Source organism: Rhamphochromis sp. 'chilingali' (assembly GCF_963969265.1).
Source record: "Rhamphochromis sp. 'chilingali' genome assembly, chromosome: 9".
NCBI lineage: Eukaryota > Metazoa > Chordata > Actinopteri > Cichliformes > Cichlidae > Rhamphochromis > Rhamphochromis sp. 'chilingali'.
Window position 1 is genome coordinate 38,691,762 of NC_137936.1, and position 19,789 is coordinate 38,711,550.

The following is a 19,789-nucleotide window of genomic DNA, read 5'->3' on the forward strand; positions in this document are numbered from 1 at the left end:
GAATTTCCTGAGCTGGTGATGAAGGCTCGCTGATTCAGAATGAGTGTTACAGGATTTCATATCTGGCCTCTCTGATTATCTGATCGTTTTGCACATAATGAGCATCTGAATCACTTACATGAGCAAAACTAAACCTCTGAAAATAGAATCCACGTGTTGTGTGATGAAAGTTTTGTGCACTCTGGAGTCACAGGGGGTTGTGAAATCTGGATTTGGGACCACTACAGCCTTCTTCTGCCAGGACTTCTGCACAGCAGCCATATTATTGGTCAGATAACATATTGTCGCTTATATTGGAGCTTTATATTGTCTACCTTACAACACAGAGAGCCTTGAGGTGACTGTGAATAATTGCAGTAAAAATGCTCCAAAGGCTTCAGCAGCTACAGCCGCCTGTGTCACCATCAGTGTTGGTCAAGTTACTTGAAAAAAGTAATCAGTAACTAATTACTGATTATTTCCCCCCCAAAAGTAATCCCATTACTTTACTGATTACTTATTTTCGAAAGTAATTAATTACTTAGTTACTTAGTTACTTTTTAAAAACACGATTTACAACCTGAAGAGGTGATAAAGCGATAGATCTTTCAGCCCAATTCTACTTTTTCTACATAATCATCATACAAAATGTAATCAGATGGAAAAGTCTCTTTTTTTAACTTGTTTTATTAGTTTTAATCTTTTAACTTTATGCATCAAGCAAAAATTTAATTATATGCAACATTCTCTGAGTTGAATAAATTAGTTTAACATTGAAACCTATTTTCTGCACATTCCAGCACATAAAATAAAATATTTTTTGTGTTTACACTCAGTCTTTCAAATAGATGCAAGTAAAACACAGCAGAAAATAAATAAAGTCACAGACTCAGCGGTCCTGTTGCTCTATTTTCACCTGTAAAGCAGGAGTGGGGTAGGCGGAGGTTTGTCCTGGTGCAGGTGTGCCGCGGTCAGTGGAAGAATCCGCGAGTTTCTCTGTGAGTTTCCCATTACGTCGTAGCTACTCGGTGCTTGTTGGAAGTTTAGGTTTTTTTTCGCTGTAAAAAGAAGTTTTCTTCTCACGCACAGCGGACACTAATGTTTTTGTCACTTTTTATGGAATCAAACTCAAAGTAAGGTCAGTACTTCCACGCTTTAAACGCTGCACGCTCACACTCTCTCTGCACTCGATATATGATGCACTGTTGATCTGCACACAGCTGTTGTCACAAACGTCGCACTCGCTTACGTCACTGTCATGAGACATTCTCGCAAAAAATCACGGTTTTAGTAACGCAGCAACGCAGCGTTACTACGGGAAAGTAACGGTAATCTAATTACCGTTTTTGCAATAGTAATCCCTTACTTTACTCGTTACCTGAAAAAGTAATCGGATTACAGTAACGCATTACTACCCATCTCTGGTCACCATCCACCTAACAACGCAAACTTTAAGCCTTAAAACCATTTAAACAGGTGAGTTATAAAAACATTTTCACCCCTTACAGTTTTTTGAAGGACAAACTTATGTATAGAGACAATAACAGTGTTGGTATCAGGCTGTGAACATGCTAATCTTTGCTGTAAAGCTTTAACATTTTAACATGGAACTGACTCACTGCTAGAGCCTCTGGTGGACATTGGAGGAACTGCAGCTTTTGGGTGTATTTTTAAGCTGTGGAGGTTCGCCTTTGAGGAGCTTGGCTGCCCTGATGGTTGCAGACATCTCTTTGCTCAGAATATCTGGTGGAATCAAAAGGATTGGCTGGAGAGATCAGGAGGAGTTCCCAGGTGGGACTCGGATGTTACCTGAGCAAACTTCTGATAAGTCACCTGAACGCTGCTTCAGTGGAGGCTGGTCTTTCATAAAAAGCTGCTAACACGGTCGGGAGCACAAAGCTGCTTCCCCTGGATCTGGATGTAAGCAGCATCTGAAATCTTTTTTTTCTGAGTCCTCAAACTTTGCGATTGTTTCCAGATTTATATGAAAACACAGCAGGTTTTTGTTTTTATTCATGTGGACTTTTGTGACATTGAATGTCGTATAAAACAAGCAGCCAAACCATCAGAGTCAATGAACACTGACAGAATGATCACAAACTCATGTTTAGTCTTGGTCCCGCTCTTTTAATGACTCCTCTGTGTTTGGCCTGGACCTGAGTCCATGTGAGCTGTTGGCAGTAATGAGGATCACGTTCTCAGGCTCTCCAGCGGCTCGTTCGAGCCGTCAGAAACAACGCGGACGTGTTCCGCCTCCTGCATTGTTCCCCAAATCAGCCTGAGCTCCGTGAGGATCAGCTTACATGGCGGTGTGACCTGCCAAGCAATGCACAAAGAGCAAGCGCACAGAAACACACAGTCATACGCTCACCTACACTGCTCCCAACACAACAACATTAAAACGACATATTTGTTCTGCTGAAGTCGTTGTGAACCTCTCAAGTGTGTAACAACATGATTGGCTGGTGTGTCTCACGGTCAGTCGCCAGCTTCCCTGTTCCTGTTCGGGATTCTTTGATGGTCCTGCTTCTCATTCACTTCCGACGTGTTGGCGTCACGTGATGCTGAACTGTGAGGCTTGATATTTCGCCTACCATCAAAGACTTAACACATAAGAAGATGCTTGGGGTCAACTAGAAATGGTTTGATCACACATGCTGGCTGGGGTTGCGTCAGCCAGTGAAGTCGCCTTTATTCCAATACTCCTGCTGCTAACCAATCAAATCACAGTGTGGAAAAGTCCTGAGAGGGTGAGGTGTTTGAGCAAACCTGCATCAAAATGAAGAAGAAGGTGATCCCTGTGCCGAAATGCTCGCCTACAGCAGCTGCGACGTGCATACTCACGGTTTTTCTCTATTTCAGAGACTGCTGATGTTATAGAAAGATCCGGCCTGACAGCGAGCTCTCCTGCAGACGGGAGGCTCTGATGTGTTTGACAGGCCGGAGGAGGAATGAGACGTTTGGGACTTTTCCATGCGGCTCGAGCTAAATCAGCTCCATGTGTGTTTGAAGGTACAGTAAATCCAGCGCGCTGCCCCCGGCTTCATTTTAGGGAGGGGGGGATAAATGTTAAGCTGGCTAAAAGCCCTTCAAGAGTCCCCGCCCTCGGGGGGGGGGGGGGGGGGGGGGGACTTTATGTATGGAGTCAAAGTAATACGATTCCCTTTCTTTCTGTCCCGGCCTCGCTGTTATATATGTGCAATCATGTTTCACAGTGTGGCAGCCCGGCTTCATGTGTCTCACATGTGATGCGTGCATGACCGTGAATATGACTGAATACCAATGCTTAGTTTTGCCACCTGATGCTGATTTAGTTCGAGTGTTTTGTATTTTTCTTCCGTTACGTTCGGCAACATTTTAGTCTCACTTTTGATCTTTTCATCTTTGAGGCTGCAGCCATTGTCATAGGCGTCGGTTTGACCCGAGAGTCGATGATTTAGTTTCATACCTTTTGTTTTTGCTCACACGCAGTTCCTGGTCACATATTTCAAAAGAAAGAACGTCAGAGAGTCGCGTTCAGGAAACCATCTGAGCCATCAGAAGAGGGAGACTGCGGTCATAAAGGGACGGACAGGGTCAGCATCGACAGGCTGACATTCTCTCCTCTGAGATGGTTGTGTGAGAAAGTCCCAGCAGATCAGCAGTTTCTGAAATACTCACCAACAATCATGTCAAAGCCGCCCTAAATCACTTTGCTTCCTCATTCTGATGTTGAGTTTGAGCTTCATCCGTCTTCATCAGCTGTCACACAGAAAATGATGGACTCCACATCTGCAGCTCACTGAGAACTTTCTCTTCTGGTCAGCGCTGAAGCTGCTTCAGTTCCTCCAAAAAATGAAAATGTCAAAGAGAAAATACCAAATGCATCAAGTTAAAAGAACACAGAGTAAAACAAATGAAGGGAAATCCCAGTTTAGCACTTTGACACAAAATATTCTCCGTTAGCATAAATATGCACACCTTTCTATGTGTTTTCTCACATCTAAAATAACTTTATTCTCAGAGGTTAGTTGGACTCAAAGATCCAACCCTTCATCCCTGGAACTGAAGAACGTCTCACAGTTAGCAGCCATCTCTAAAATCCTCTGGACGCTTGTTTGTGTCGTTATTTTCAGGCATCGTGTTAACCTACGATAAATTAATATCAGTGGTCAGTGAGATGTTTCCACAGGAGCTGCACGTTCAGCACCACACGTCCGAGGATGCTAAAGAGACGCCATCGTGAAAATGGAGACTCTGCTTTTTATTCAGACTTTAAATGGCGAGTCTGTTATCAGACTGAACAGGCCAGACTTTGATATTTAAACGTAGCGATATTGTAACTTTGTGTTTTGTCTTAATTATCTTTGATTTATTCTGTTTAAAAGGAGCTCATTTCCATGCAGTAACACAGTTTGTGGAGCATTATCATGAAACAGAGGAGGTCAGAGAACTCTCTCCCTCTCCTGTACAAATACCCGCCAGCACCAGGAGAAAATCCAGCGGCCGCAGACTTTCAGTCACGTGTTTCAGACTTTTCCTGGTTTTTCCCCTTAAAGCAGCAAATTCCTCCAAACCGGGTCGGGCTGTGAGCGTGTCTGCGTGTTGGACAGTTTACAGTTTTTATGTCAGTTGAGGAAACGTAAAGGAAGCAGTTGGCATTTGAGGACGCATGCTTGCTCAGTGTCTTACGATGAATCGGGAGATTAATGAAGTTCTTGTGGAAATTAAACACGGAGCTGTGGAGCTTATACACCGGCTCCTGGTGCTATGGAAATAAAACTGATCTTTCAGTTACAATATGAAATATTTAAAAACACTCTGTCTGTGTTTTTGGCTGCTAAATAGAAAACCTTTCAAAAAAATAAATGATGCAGTCTTTCAGCTGTTAAACGTGTGTCTTGGTGGGTTGCTGTGGATTTTAAAAGGTTCAAATTAGAAAGGCTGACACAGAGCCTTCAGTTTTCAGGCCCCTCTTCTGTGGAACCAGCTTCCAGTTTGGATTCAGGAGACAGACACTATCTCTACTTTCAAGATTAGGCTTCAAACTTTCCTTTTTGCTAAAGCATATAGTTAGGGCTGGACCAGGTGACCCTGAATCCTCCCTTAGTTATGCTGCAATAGACGTAGGCTGCCTGGGATTCCCATGATGCATTGAGTTTTTCCTTTCCAGTCACCTTTCTCACTCACTATGTATTAACAGACCTCTCTGCATTGAATCATATCTGTTATTAATCTCTGTCTCTCTTCCACAGCATGTCTTCATCCTGTCTTCCTTCTCTCACCCCAACCAATCACAGCAGATGGCCCCGCCCCTCCCTGAGCCTGGTTCTGCCGGAGGTTTCTTCCTGTTATGATCAAGCACTGTTGCTAAAGTGCTGCTCAGAGGGGGTCATATGATTGTTGGGTTTTTCTCTGTATGTATTATTGTAGGGTCTGCTTTACAGTATAAAGCGCCTTGAGGCGACTGTTGTGATTTGGCGCTGTGTAAATAAAATTGAATTGAATTGACTGTGGTGTCAGGATCAGAGGGAGGGCGAGGATCTCAGGAGGGACTCGGTGTACAGCATTCTGCATGCTTCCTGTATGCTTCCTGGCTGTGGGGAGTTGGGCACGTCCCACTCCCAGGAGAACTGCAATATTCTTAGGACCTGCTGGAAAGATCATGCGTCTCAGTTTACTAATGAAAGTAGATGCTAGTGACCTGAAAAAGAAGCTTGTCTTCCCAGAAGTGGTGATGGTGAGTAAACAGACTGAACAAAGTCCTGATTGACGAGGCCCGTGGAAGGATGACAGCCTCATTTCCCACTGAGCCCACAGCAGCATCGCTGCACTCTGTGCTGCAGGAGATCGACTCGGAGCTCAAAGCCACGAAGAAGCTGCTGGAGAGAGAACCTCGGCAGCTGAGGCCAGCTCTGCACGCTCATCTTTGATGAGCGCTCGCATGTCTGGTCTCCTGGACTCGACCCTGTAACAAGACAGAGCCTCTCTGAAGTTCTGCAGCACAGTGTCCTCAGACTGCCGTATGACTTTAATTATTAATAAACGTCTGTTATTCTGTTGATCCACTCGTTGAAAAACTGGGCAATAATTCACAACTCTGCTTCAAAACTTTATATCTGTGTTAGTAATAAATCATACTCTGTCCTGTGACACAAATAAGAACAGATGCTCACAGTAACGCACACACACGCACACACACACACACACGCACACACACACACACACACACGCACACACACACACACACGCACACACGCACGCACACACACACACACACACACACACGCACACACACACACACACGCACACACACACACACACACACACACACGCACACACACACACACACACGCACACACGCACGCACGCACACACACACACACACACACACGCACACACACGCACACACACACGCACACACACACACACGCACACACACACACACACAGTGTATTTATAGCACAGCAGGCCTCAGTTTGATTCCTGGCAGTCTTCATCAAAATATTTACTTCACATCACATACCTAAAGACGTGCCAGCATCTTTACATATTTATGTTCCTCATATTTATTTTCCGATCACTTTAGTTGAGATGAATTTTCAGCTCTGGGAACTTCGTTTGAACAAAGACAGAAGGAGTCGTGGTAAATAAATACGACGTACCACAGAGCCGACAGGAGCCGTTTCCCACAGATCTGGCCCTCAGTCGTCCCGAACGCACAAGCAGAAGCATGTGGAAGCATTTAGAGGTGGCAGCCCCAAATCACCGTGTCCTCCGTCACCCCAGAACACCACCCTGAGAGGGCTGTGAACCCGGGCAAAGAGGTCAGAGGTCAAAGACTCAGGATGGAGTCCAGGCCTCCCAGAAACAAACAGCCGCCAGCAAACCTGACGACCAGAGGGCAACACGGGAGAGAACAAGAGTGCGCTTCACCGGTCTGTGAGCGACTGCGTGAAGCTGGCTCGTCTCCATGGAGTCGGCTGTTGATTACTCGAAAGTCTTGTTTACAACTTTTATGATAAATGTATCAAATAATGTGAATAATTTAAAGGAAAAGCAGCAAAATTTTAATCTTGAGAAGTCGATCTGGCCGATCATCATTTACTGCTGCTCAACTTCTGATGCTGCTTCTTGTGCCCACCAGGGTTACCGTGGGTAACGGGGACAGCATCACACTGACTTTGTGTTATGTGAAGGCTGTGTGCAAGCAGAAGTGGTAGGAGGAGGACCCAATGTGCAGACACTCGGAGGCAGAACGTGAACTCAAAAGGGCAACAAAACTAAGACTACAAAACACACTTACACAGCCAGAACACACAGCTAGATGAGGGTAGATCACAACACTGACTACTGAAACACAGGGCTTAAATACACAGAGGGAGCAATCAGGGAATGTTGTTGTTTGATGTCTTTGTTTTTGGCATAGACTGTATAAAAAGATGGACGGCATACAAAAGCCTCAGCGTCAGCATTTTGACGCAGCTTTGACATTCAGACTGAGCGTCTTTGTGTTTGGGAGAGTCAGACACTGTGAACATTACAAGAAATGTCAGCAAAACATCAGATTTCCAGAAGTGCTTCCTAGAAAAGTATTTAATGTCACATCAACAAGGAAACAAATATCTAACATTTTGTAAAAGTGATGGTTATTTGCAGCTTCGCCTCTTTATTGGACTGCCTTGAATCTATATGCACATATAAATATACATAAATATATAAAATATGATATATGCAGATGTAAAGACTCTTTAAGTTGGTGGTGAGAGAAACCTCTCTGACCCCTGACCTTTCCTCAGTCCAACCACATGTCAAAACAGTGAATTAGCAGTCGTGTCAGACGTTCTCTAAACACCTAACAGTCCGAGTGTCATGTCATTATGAGGGTTCAAAGGTCAAGAATAATCATAACCTTTTGTCTTCCTGTTCCACAACGCGTGTCATCTGTTTCTCAGCTGCGCCTCATTCCTCTTTGTTTCCTCTCTCTTTAGCTCGGCTCTGGTAACAGAATCTGCCTCCCTCTTTTCATCGGTGACATTACAGGAACCCGATCTGACGTCCCGCATTCCTGCAAACAAAGACGGAGAGCGAGAGCGAGGGCAGGCAGCGAGGGATAACAAGCCAGTGGAAAGATTTCAGCCACATGAATCGAACGCATGGCGATAACAATGGTGGGAATTCAAGGAAACTCAGATTTCAGTACAGACTTCAGAGCTATATCAGTGTAACTGTGGGTGCAGATTATTGGGGGTGTAAGGAAGTGTGGATCCCCTGTTGTCCTCCTCAGTGCATCATGGGAAACCTAATTACATGTTTGCACCAAACACTCGAGCTAGCATCGATGCAAAGCACAAACCAGCTCCTGTCCTCCGGCTCACAGTGGGATGTTGCACACTCTGCAAACTCCAAACAAAGGATGCCTGAGACATTGTTCTTTGGAACAGGATAATAAAACATGTTCAAGGCTGGAACCAGGCTGCAGATTATATTTAATTATGATTTTTCTAAACTTTTCTGATTCCTTTGTTCCATCAGTCACAGCCCATTTAAAGATCCAGTCCCCTGCAGGGAAACATCGCTGATTTATTAAAGCTCGGCTGCTGCACCTGCTGCATTATGATTCTTATGTAGGACTTGCAACGGTTTTCTTGTTAAACCAGTTTAATCTTGCACGCAGACAAGATAAAAGATGGCTGCAGCTGTCACAGGAATCTAAATGAACAGCCTCGTCAGCGGATGTTTTTTTCTCAGTATGTTTGCTTCCTAAATCAGTTTATTTGTGCAACGACTGATGAAAAACCAGCAGCAGTTACCCAAAGATGGGCGAGCCAGTCAAAGTGTTTATGCAGCTAGCTTTAACAGTTTGTCCCAGGCTCTGTGCGGCCCTCTACAGGCCCCGGACTGAGGCCAACAGCAGCAAAGAAAGATGTTTGCATAATGGAAAAGAGCTCAGCCCTCATCCAAAGACCTGAAAGAAGTTTTCAAGAGTTTGTTTCATATTTTTATCCTGATTGTTGAGCGAACCGGTTGTGAAACGCGTCCCGAGTAAACGCCAGATGTCCACATGTTTGGCAGAACATCGATCAAATAAAGACTTGAAAAGGTCAAAAGGTTAGATCATCAGGTACGGGCACATACGCGACTGAATTAATCGTGAGCAGAGAACGTGACAGAGCGATCGCTCGAGATTCCTCTCGGGTGAAGTCGACTCTCTACTCTCTCAGTTTTACTCAGCTTTGGGAAATCAGCCAAAGAAAAAGTTCAGACCTGCAGGTGTGGTTAATCGAAGTGATTATATCAACGACTCTAGATTAAAGATGAAAGACTTTGTAACTGCTTCTTCTGTATTATTTTACATTTTTATGACTTGACGACATCCAAATGTCTCCTTCAGGATGTTATTTTTGCCAAAACTAAACAGAATCTAAAGTAAACATGAAGGAACTTTTTCAGTATTTGTTTCCAGCCTGCAGGGTGAGACCAGCAGTGAGTCGGTCCCCATGTTAACGCTTTACAGCAGAAATAAACATGTTTACAGCCTGATACACAGCTGTACGGGTGCAGAAGGCTTTTGTAACTGACCTCTTTAAATTGTATTCAAATCTGCATTTGGGGCGTGGCCTAATACAGGTATAACAGGTGGGTGTAACTTAGCACTTGACCCTCTCTGTTTCCAAAACCAACAGGCGAAAGTGTGATAGCCATGTCCATCTTTTATATACAGTGTATGCACAGCAGGACTGGGCTTTGCTGGACTCATACTGGTCGGGTTAGTGAATGTGCTGCTGCTGCCTTCAACCAGTGTAATATCCATCCATCCATCCATTCATTCGCTTATCCTTTTCAGGGTCGCGGGGGGCGCTGGAGCCTATCCCAGCTGTCATAGGGCGAAAGGCGGGGTACACCCTGGACAGCTCACCAGTCTGTCGCAGGGCCAACACACTGGGACAGACAACCATTCACACCTAGTGACAATCTGGATTATCCAATTAACCTATCCCCACAAGCTGCATGTCTTTGGACGGTGGGAGGAAGCCAGAGTACCCGGAGAGAACCCACGCAAACACGGGGAGAACATGCAAACTCCACACAGAAAGACCCCGGCCTGATGGTGGAATTGAACTCAGGACCTTCTTGCTGTGCGGCAACAGTGCTAACCACCGTGCCACCGTGCTGCCACATTTTTAGCAGGATTTTGTTTGTGTGTATTTACACTTTTATACTTGCTATATTTATTATATCCTGTATGTTAGTCTGCTGAAACATAAGCTCTGCTCCAGTTTCACTGTACAGCGCCCGAGCACAGTGACAATAGAGGAATCTTTATCTTATCTTTATCTTTACACACACAAAGACAAAGGTGTGTGTGTGTTTCTACTATTCTGTTTTTGTACTTGTATCTTGGATGTTTGTGTACCTGCCAAATAACTGCAGTGAACTGCTCCATTTTGATGCTTAGTGCAGCCAGTTTGCGGTGTGCAGCACAGCTGGCACCAAAAGTTTCCGACTCAAAGTACGACTGCAAAATGTTCTTTAATTCAGCATCTTTCACTTTCAGCAGGGTCGGAGTACTTTCCCCTCCGTTCTCATAAATGAGATTCACTCTGAGCTGCTTCTGAAGAAGGATGTTTCTAGAAAGCAGCGGAGAGTATGAAGCGCGTCTTTGATGGTCTCTGTGTGGTTTTCACCTTTTTGCTGAGAAAAATTCCGCCTGTGCCGTTCGTGAGTTTATTTCTTTAAGTGCTGCAGCTACATCACAGAGGAAGACAAGATCCTGGCTGCTTCTGATCGGTGAGGTTTGACTTAGAGGATGTTTGCACGACGGTGGGCTTCTGTGTGGAGTTCCCCCTCGTTGTCTTAGTGAGAAAACCGGAGCAGCAGCCACAGACATCAGGCTGTCAGCGTTTACAGTCAGACTTCCTGTCTCTGCTCTGTGAAAACCCGCCGACTGTAACTGCTGCAGAGCAAACGCTGCTCTCATGTTTAAGGCTGTAAACTTTGAGAAACTAATGCAACAGGTGCAGAGTCACTGACGGGAAAAGTCACACACACACACACACACACACACCTGCACACACACACACACACACACCTGCACACACACACACACACACACACACACACACACACACACACACCTGCACACACACACACACACACACAGAGACACACACACAGAGACACACACACACACACACACACACACACACCTGCACACACACACACACACACCTGCACACACACACACACACACACACACACACAGACACACACACACACCTGCATACACACACACAGACACAGACACACCTACAAACACACACACACACACACACACACACACAGTGTTTAAATCTCATTTTATTTTTCTACTATGCAAGAAACTTCAAAACACTTTTTAAATGTTTGTTAAAGACAAATGTCTGTATGTGTTTGAATAAATCACTAAACATTTTTTCACTTTTATTGTTTATACATTTGTAAATTGAATTTATGTTTTTTGTACTGAAAAAGCACTGACTGTATATGAAAGATGACCATCATAAGAAGAGGTTCATTTACCTTGTGGACAGATGATGGAGCTTCTTCTTCACAGACTGATTTAAGGACACGTACAGGAAGTCTATCATGCCACATACGTCTTTAAAATACTCTTATTGTTCCTTAACATTGCCGTCATGCTCACTGTGTCGCCTGTGTCGTGGGAGTAGCGAGCCAATTTTCATATCACAACACGTGTCGCAGGACACAGTCTTTGTGGTGCAGCATCCAGGTGTGCGCCTTTCACGTTCGGAACTTGGCGTGTTGCGCTGGGTTGAAGGCACGAGGGTACGATTGTGTCATTTTTCCCACCATTTTAATGATGTTTCAGCTCAGGGCCATACAGTATCTGGCCTTCAAGTCTGCCGTCGTTAGCCGTTTCCGGGTCCAAACTCCGCTTCAGATCCCAAAGTCAAACGAACACTGCAGCATCACTGAGAGTTAAAAACTGTCTAAATTCTTTCATCTTTAATAAAATGATCAGCGTTGCTGCTTTACCAGGTGTAACAATTGAGTTTAACATCCAGGCATCCATAAAAACAGGATTTATGATGTTTAACAGAGTTAGAAGTTAGCAGGGAGTTAGCTCGCTAGCTTCCACCTAAACATGATATAGCATGTTCTGACTGAGAGATTTCTGACAAAATTCAAACGTACAGCTCTGCTATCACTTCCAACATAAATGAAAACATGAAGACATGCTATATAAATAAAATGGAATTGAGTTAGTGCTACGAGCTAACCATCACCAGACTCATGCAGTGTAGCAAAGTTACGGCTAGGTAGCTAACAGTAGCATGCTTGCTCAGGTTAATGCTACTAAAATTGTGTGGCTGGCTAGCTGAAGGACCATTAGACAGTGAAATGTGACTGATGAACAGAGGATGCTGCACACTCACTCAGCCAGCATTTACATTCAGTAATAATCTGCAGGGTCTCCCTGACGACCAGTCTTAACAGAGACAAAATTCAAAATTTGAAGTTGTGAAAATCATGAAAACACTGCGTCACGTTCTTACTAGAGTAGGTTTATATCTCATTCATCTCTGCATTTTATTTCACTTATCCCATTCAGGGACGCAGGGGGGCTGGAGTCTGATCCTGCTGTCGAGAGGCAGGATACACCCTGGACAGGTCGCCAGGCTAACACAGAGAGACACACAATAACACGCAATTTAGAACAACAAATGAATCTAATTAATCTAATTTCTTATCACACTTGACTGAGATGCTGAGCACGGTGCACCAGAGATTTTATCATTTAAAAACAAATCATAGATAATTTATACAAAGATATACATAAACAGCATAAATGTGCTGTTTATATTTTCAAAACTATACTATGGTAACAGCACACTTCCCAAATCATACTTGTTTACAAAACTGGTCTCACATTGTATTGATTTAAACCCAAAACTGGAACTTAAAACCATAACCTCACATCTGGAAAGTCTTTATTATCCTCATAAGTCAAGTTAGAAATAGATTTCTTTTCCCAAACATTCCCATACAATCTGATTCCACACGAGTCGCCCCCTGCTGGCCTTTATAAGAATGCATGTTGGAGGCTTCATTTCTAGTTTGGACAGGCTGCTTGGGAGCTGGATGAAACCAGGTCTATACGATGTTTTATTTCTCGGTGTAATCTGAGAGAATGGGGGCTGTACAGTAGCTCTGAAAGTCGGTGAAGAGCTGCAGGTTTGGCAGTCGCAGTGTTTTCAGCCATTGGTTCATGTTGTTTACAGACTTTGCTGGTTTGTGGTCACAGCAGCTTTCAGCCTCGATCTTTGTTCCCCAAACCTCAGAGTCCGACTCGCACCACAAATTAGTCTCATTTCCAGACACAAGTTTGTGTTCCCACGGGCTGGTTTTTAGAAAGGTGATCCTGCTTGAGTGAATGCACTTTGTTCCTTTTTTACCATGTTGATCATAACAACCTCTGTTTTTCCAAGTTACTCATATGCTAAGGATATTATTTATCCCTCTGACGGTGAATTCCTGATTTAAAAACAAACAAACAAACCAACCACAAAAAAAAAAACAAAAAAAAAAAAAACACTATCAGCCTGTGTTATTGCACGCTGTAAGTGACGACACGAGAGAGAAATCCACAGATTGTGAAATCACTGCAAACAGGCTGCCCTGAAAACAGCTGTGTTCCCCCCCCCCCCTTTTGTTTCCTTTGGTCCAAAACTGGTTTGATTGCTTTAGTTCACGATCCTTTTCATCCCCGGGCGCTGAACAGAAGATGACACACCCAGATGAATAATCCCAGGTCATGCAGAAAGTCAACTGTGCAGTCCCCGAGAGCAAATACGGAGCTGCGGTTCGGGCGGCGAAACCAAAGCAGAGGCTGCCTCTCAGTGGTCGCTTTCATTGATGCATTCAGAGAGTACAGATGCACATCTGCAGGCCTGTTGTTACCGAAACTCCGTTTACTTTACACATACTCTGCATAATAAAAACTGTTACTACAACAATGAAAGTACCAGATTGTGTTGTGGAGCTTTCTTTGCGGGTAAAAAGCAGCCAATGCCTAAACAAGAGCCTTAACCGTCCATCATAAAGCTGGAGCGCTGTGAAGCTTTAAATACACTCTGGCTCCCTGGAAGCAAATATAAAGAAATGAGGGTGAACACTTTTTCTATAAATAAAATAGTTTTATTTTGAAGAGTGACGTCAGCTCGCTGTCGGGAGCGTGACGTCAGCGGGTGCGTTGTTGCAGAGTCACTGCGACGGTTCGACTGTAAACAAGCCGAGGACAGAGAAACGTCTCGAACTGAGTCCGAATGTCTGCGCTGTTATCTCCGTTAGTTCATCACGGCTCGTATTCATCCGTGTCCGGTTCCATGTAACCGTCCGTGCTCACTCTCCCCCCGAAGGAACAGATCTCGTTGTCCCGGAGAAAGAGTCGCTCAAAAACGTTCAGACCCTGAAGCTAGCTTAGCTTAGCGTAGCTCTGGATAGCCTACCTGGCTAACCAACATCTGAGGGCCCGTTCAGAGGAAAAGCCCCTCTATGCCCTGGGCACCTCTCTCCCTTCACCGTGACTGGGATATCCTGAACCGTAAGTATGCCCTCCTGTATTTTAGAGGTGTTGCAAGCATTTTAACAGCAGTTAATATGACCTCCAATGCCGAACTAGCTAGTTAGCCTAGCAGCCTGCTAGCATTAGTGCAAAAGGTTTGAAAACACGCTCTTTACATGCAGAGATTTTCAGCGTTTCAGGCATTAACTAAGTCTAATTTTACTGCGAAAGCTCGACAGACGTGCATTAATCTCTCGGTGTCACGTTTCATTTCATTTATTCGGTTTATCTCAAGTAATGTGTTTTTATTGGCAGCGGCTCCGCTCGTCTTTAACTAGAGGCCTGCTAAACTCATTCACAGAACTCTGCGTGTCATTGTGGAGTGATCTCTGAGTTATTAGTTGTAATGTCTCAGTTAACGGTGGATAGCACTCATATTTCCTTCAGAAACGGAACCCCTGCTGTCGTGTTTTTTCCGAGTTTGCTGTCACGTTTATCACGTCTGCCGATCTGATTGGATTATCTATAGCCCAGCTGATCGATCAATAACATATCAACAATCTCAAAAGTTCAGTGTTTGTTGATTTATTGTTTATTTTAGAATTGATTTTAGCTCCTTGGATCAGCGAATATGGCCTTTATTTTTAATTGAATTTTTTCATTACTGGAGTAGTAGTTGGTAATTTTTTTAGAAAGGCAGAAAATACCTTCTTATGACCACTTAGGTCTGTCTGATATTTAATTTACTTGGAAATTAATAAAAAAATGTTGACTCAGAAAACACAGAAATGCCTCTTTAAGGAGCTGAAATTATTTGTCTTTCTCATCTTCTGTGATGGTGTGTGTGTGTGTGTGTGTGTGTGTGTGTGTGTGTGTGTGTGTGTGTGATTTGATTAAAGACTAGTTCTAGTTAATTTTCTGATATTGTTTACTCGTCCAGTGTTTTCATTATACTGACTCTTTGAACAGCTGCTCCCACTAAGCAGCATATTCTCAGCGCCGCTTGATAACAGATGTGACTTTTAATTAAAATTGGAATCTCTGTGAAGGAAACCGTGATGCGCACTTACCTGTGTGGCTTCATCTGCAAAACACTGTTGTGTGTTTCTATTTTGTAGCTGGGTGGCTGGTCAGAGCGGCCTCCTCCCACCATGGAGGCAGGAGGGAAGGACTGTGAGGAGGAGACGCTGCAGATGGCGTTCAAGAAGCTGAGGGTTGATGCTGAGAGGTAAACACAGGCCAAAAAAAGTTTTTAATTTATTTTAAAATGATTTTTTAAAATTAAAACCCCCACAGGCCACTTTATTAGGTTCACCTGTTTGACTCCTTGTCTATTTAGCGAATCACATGGCAGTAACTCTGCTTTCCTCTCTCCTTCCAGTTTGCCCGGAGCTGTGAGTGTTTCGGAGGCGGTAACTTCCAGAGCAACATCGCGAGCTTGTCTCGACTCAAGCGGAGCGAAGCCCAAACTCGGCTGCCCGAAAGACAACTGGCACAGGTAGGCTGATTCTCTGGGAGACGCTCGATCACAGGAACAGACAGTGTGGATACTTGTGTCCATCATTGTGAGCTTTTTTCCACTGAGTCAGAAAAGAAGAGGAGGCACGTTTCGTTCTATCAGTTCCATCCTAAACACAGCCTCAGGACTCAGACACTCTGGTTCGACTTTTCTTAACTGGTGGATGCTTTAACTGTTCTAATCCAGTGGAGTGTAATGGTTTTTATTCAGCGTCATTAGGAAAAAAACAGGCTAAACTGGTTATTTTAACTCTAAGCTGAGTCATAAAGTTTAAGTCAGGCATTGTTTGCTTGTTTAATAAATACGTGAACACGTGAGGAGGAGATCTAACCCTCGTGTTTAGTGTTTTGTTTTGTTTTTTGTTCTAAAAACAACCTGTGAAGGTTGTGAATGTTAAGATGTGGCAGTCTGTGGAGAAGTATTCATTCATGCCAGTGATATTCCAACACTGGTGACTTTTTGGTTTTTACAGCAAAGAGTAAATGATTAAATGAAACTGACTAACAGAGCAGTAACCAGCTGCCTCTCCAGCTGGTGGCCTTTCTTCTGATGTGCAGCATCTGTGAGCTCGGCACAGTGGCACCGGCGCTCCGCCTGCTGCAGGTTCTGGTTACAGTGGCTCTTGATCTCAGAGCAGATCCTCAGAACAGAACCAGGACTGCAGATGCTAGCTGTGATCCAGGCTGATGGAGATAAAAGTCTGTCTGACATCAGGGGTTGGGTGGAATTGTAGCTCAGAGGTCAGCAAACATCTGGACTGAAAAATAAGAGCGAGGGTTTTTTCTAAGGTCAGACTTTGTGTTGTGTCTTTCAGGTGACGCCTCTTTTCTTGTTGAGTGTTTATTTTGGAGTTCTTCTTTGTGATATTTGATTTTCTCTCTCGTCCTTTTAGCTGCATGAGGAAAACTTCCAGAGGAGCATCCAGAACACAGCGCCGTCGCAGGTCCAAGTCGCCCATCCTCCACCCACCGAAGTTCACCTACTGCAGCACCTCCGGAGCGTCTGCACTGTCGCCCCCTAGTGGTTGCCCGAAGCACCAGCGCCTGGCCGCGCCTGAGCCTGCCCCACCTCGTCCGGCAGCAGACGGACTAGCTGCCTCGCCCGTGGCCATCCCGGTCCCAAAAGAGCACTCCTCTCCAGGCTCACCCGGGCATGTCCCCACTCTGGTTTTTGGATCCTGTGCTGCTTATGAGACGCATATTAGAAGCGTGGCTTCCCCACAGTCCTCACAAGAGATCCCCACTATCATCACCGCTACGTCCGGGCTGGCCGGAGGAAAGTCGAGTGAGGACAGCAGCCCGCAGAGCAGCGAAACCCGAACGGGAACATCCCCGAGATCCAGACCGGCAGAGGCTGCTGACTTCCGAGCTCTGTCCGAACTCCACAGTGGCAGGTCTGCCGAGGGTCCCCACGCCGCCTGTTCCTGTGCCCAGAGAAGCAGCTCAGAGTCTCAAGAGGACGGCAAGCAGGGGGTCGAGTGTCAGTGCCATCATCAAGGGTGGCACGGTGTGGAAGTCTACTCCTTCACGGGGCTCCGCAACGTCATATCGGAGTGTGAGAGGAGCCTGCCGAGCAGCGAGGAAGCATCCAGAACTCTCAGCTGTAACGCGGCGGCGTCTCCGGCGCTGTCGTCAGGCTCCCCTCGCTCCTGCTCAGAGCAGGCGCGCGCCTACGTGGATGACATCACAATAGAGGACCTTTCTGGCTACATGGAGTATTATTTATACATCCCCAAAAAGATGTCGCACATGGCCGAGATGATGTACACTTAGAGTCAGATTTATTATTACCACTATTATTATGTCAGATAAGGAAAATGATAAGACGGTAACAAGGGTATTTTTTTCTGTCGATGAGAGAAAAGTTGGCCTTGGAGGAAAGTAGGAAAGGTGCTAGTAGAAGGAAGAGTTAGGAATAAAAGTTTCATTTAAATGGACAAAGGTTGGCCACAACATTAGAACCACTCATAGGTGAGATCCACATGTTAAGTTGTGACGTTCTGTTAATCCACGTCTGTTATATTCCCACGCTCTGTTACAGCAGCAAAACAAAACAGCTCCTGGCCCGATCGAGGGTCTGTGGGAGCCCAATTCACAGAGGCCCCTGAGCCCATAGGAACCAGCCCCGGGGGCCACAGGCTGCCGTTTCAAAGCTGGTCCAAGCACATCCTGCTAGCGCTCTGCTAGCGTTAACTTTAACCCACCTTTCTGGAGGTGGAGCCGGGGGGCTGGAGGCTTTTCCAGCTGACATAGGGCCAGAGGCAGGTCTGTCACAGGGCTAATGCACAGAGACAGGTTGCTGTTTTTCTCATGAAATTCTCATAAATTTGCATGAAGATTAAACGTTATTCTGAATAATTGTCATAAATTCAGTATAAGTTTGGTTTAGTGGGTCAGTGACACAGTGTCAGCCTGTAAACCCACAACCAGAGGTGCACGGCTGCCCGCTGTGCCTGCAGTAGGGGAGGGTGTGACTTTTGAATGTTAGAAAAATCATTAAGTTATAAAAATTCAACTTTTTTTTTTGTCTTTCTTTTTTCTTCGGGTGAGTGAAAGGACACATACCTACAAATGTAGGAAAAACATTGATACTAACTACAAGACGGTGAGATTAATGTGACAAAAATAATCCAGAAATGAGGCCCAGAGCCTTCGACTGCGCTTCAAACGTGTTGAAGTGGATTATATTTGAATCCAACGTGTTTTGATAGCACGCTCTCTCAGATTTGTTTAAAGATGCTTCGTATCCAGTAACTCTGATAACCAGAAGCTGTCGTATTTTGGAGCCTGACTGTCAGTAGGTGTGCAGACCGTGTCAGGCAGGCGGCTTTAATGTTGTGGCTGATGGCCACAGAATAGACTAACCCACGTTTAATGTTTCTGTTTGTCTTTCTGTGATTTTTACTAAATCTGACAGAAACTCGTCACAGCCAGCTGTTTCGCTTTAGTTTCGCCTTTCTCTTTGTGCCCTGTGGATCACTTTTCTTTCTTTGTTTGTTTTCGGTTTACAAATGAAGTTGCCAAAGCTCCTGGTGCTGGGTCTTGCAGAAGACAGGAACACGCGAACTTGTCATGCCAAGTGTGATTCTGTTTTTGGTGTTTGTGGCGACCTCAGGAGTCGCCCGTCTGGATTTAATTTCACTCAATAAAGAAGTAAAAAATGGAGAATTCGTCGTCTTCACTCGTGTCAATGAAGCTAATCAGAGATTTTTCTAACATGCTCGCACGGAGTTTACAGGGAGTAATAAAATAATTTCAACACAAACCCTGAAGCCCCAGTCACAGTCACAGATGGCAGTTATCAACAACTGTCTCTTAAACCATGCTCTCTGCTTTAGGCTCTGGGCACGCTCACAAAAAAGGGGCGTTTCCCGTGTCTTGTGCACAAATTGATCCCCATGAGTGTCACCTGCTTGAGTGATAAGTTATATCATGATAAAATGGTGTCTAAAATCTATAAAGAACATAATAAAAGTAACAGTAAATGCAACACTGCAGCAATATGACAAATTATTGTTCCATAAAAATGCTAAACGTGTGTTTTGGCACACTAAAACAATTTAACTCCAGCCTCACATTAGAGTTTAAGCTGGATCCATTTAAAAGTCCCACAGTCTAAAAACGCAAACGTGAAAAATGCTTCTGTCACAGATTAAAGGGAAATTTATCTGATTGAATAGATAGTCTGTGTGAGTAAACTATAAAAACATTCTATATTTCCTGCTTCACCAAAATAATACATGT

At 44.6% G+C, this 19,789-nt stretch overlaps 1 protein-coding gene across 1 annotated transcript; it reads left to right on the forward strand.

Annotated features, from left to right (window-relative positions):
- The first annotated feature begins 14,202 nt into the window (after nucleotides 1-14,202).
- oser1 (oxidative stress responsive serine-rich 1) lies at nucleotides 14,203-19,226 on the forward strand. Its single transcript, XM_080890441.1, has 4 exons — nucleotides 14,203-14,566; nucleotides 15,646-15,755; nucleotides 15,909-16,025; nucleotides 16,939-19,226. Exons 2-4 carry the CDS (start codon nucleotides 15,679-15,681, stop codon nucleotides 17,816-17,818), a joined length of 1,074 nt encoding a protein of 357 aa, XP_080746567.1. The 5' UTR covers nucleotides 14,203-14,566; nucleotides 15,646-15,678; the 3' UTR covers nucleotides 17,819-19,226.
- The last annotated feature ends 563 nt before the right edge of the window (nucleotides 19,227-19,789 follow it).

Excerpts from the sequence above, each read along its gene's own strand:
- oser1 (XM_080890441.1), top strand. The coding sequence starts at position 15,679 with ATGGAGGCAGGAGGGAAGGACTGTGAGGAGGAGACGCTGCAGATGGCG. Across the intron at positions 15,756-15,908 it reads CTGAGGGTTGATGCTGAGAG|TTTGCCCGGAGCTGTGAGTG; the intron begins GTAAACACAGGC and ends CTCTCCTTCCAG. Across the intron at positions 16,026-16,938 it reads CCGAAAGACAACTGGCACAG|CTGCATGAGGAAAACTTCCA; the intron begins GTAGGCTGATTC and ends TCGTCCTTTTAG.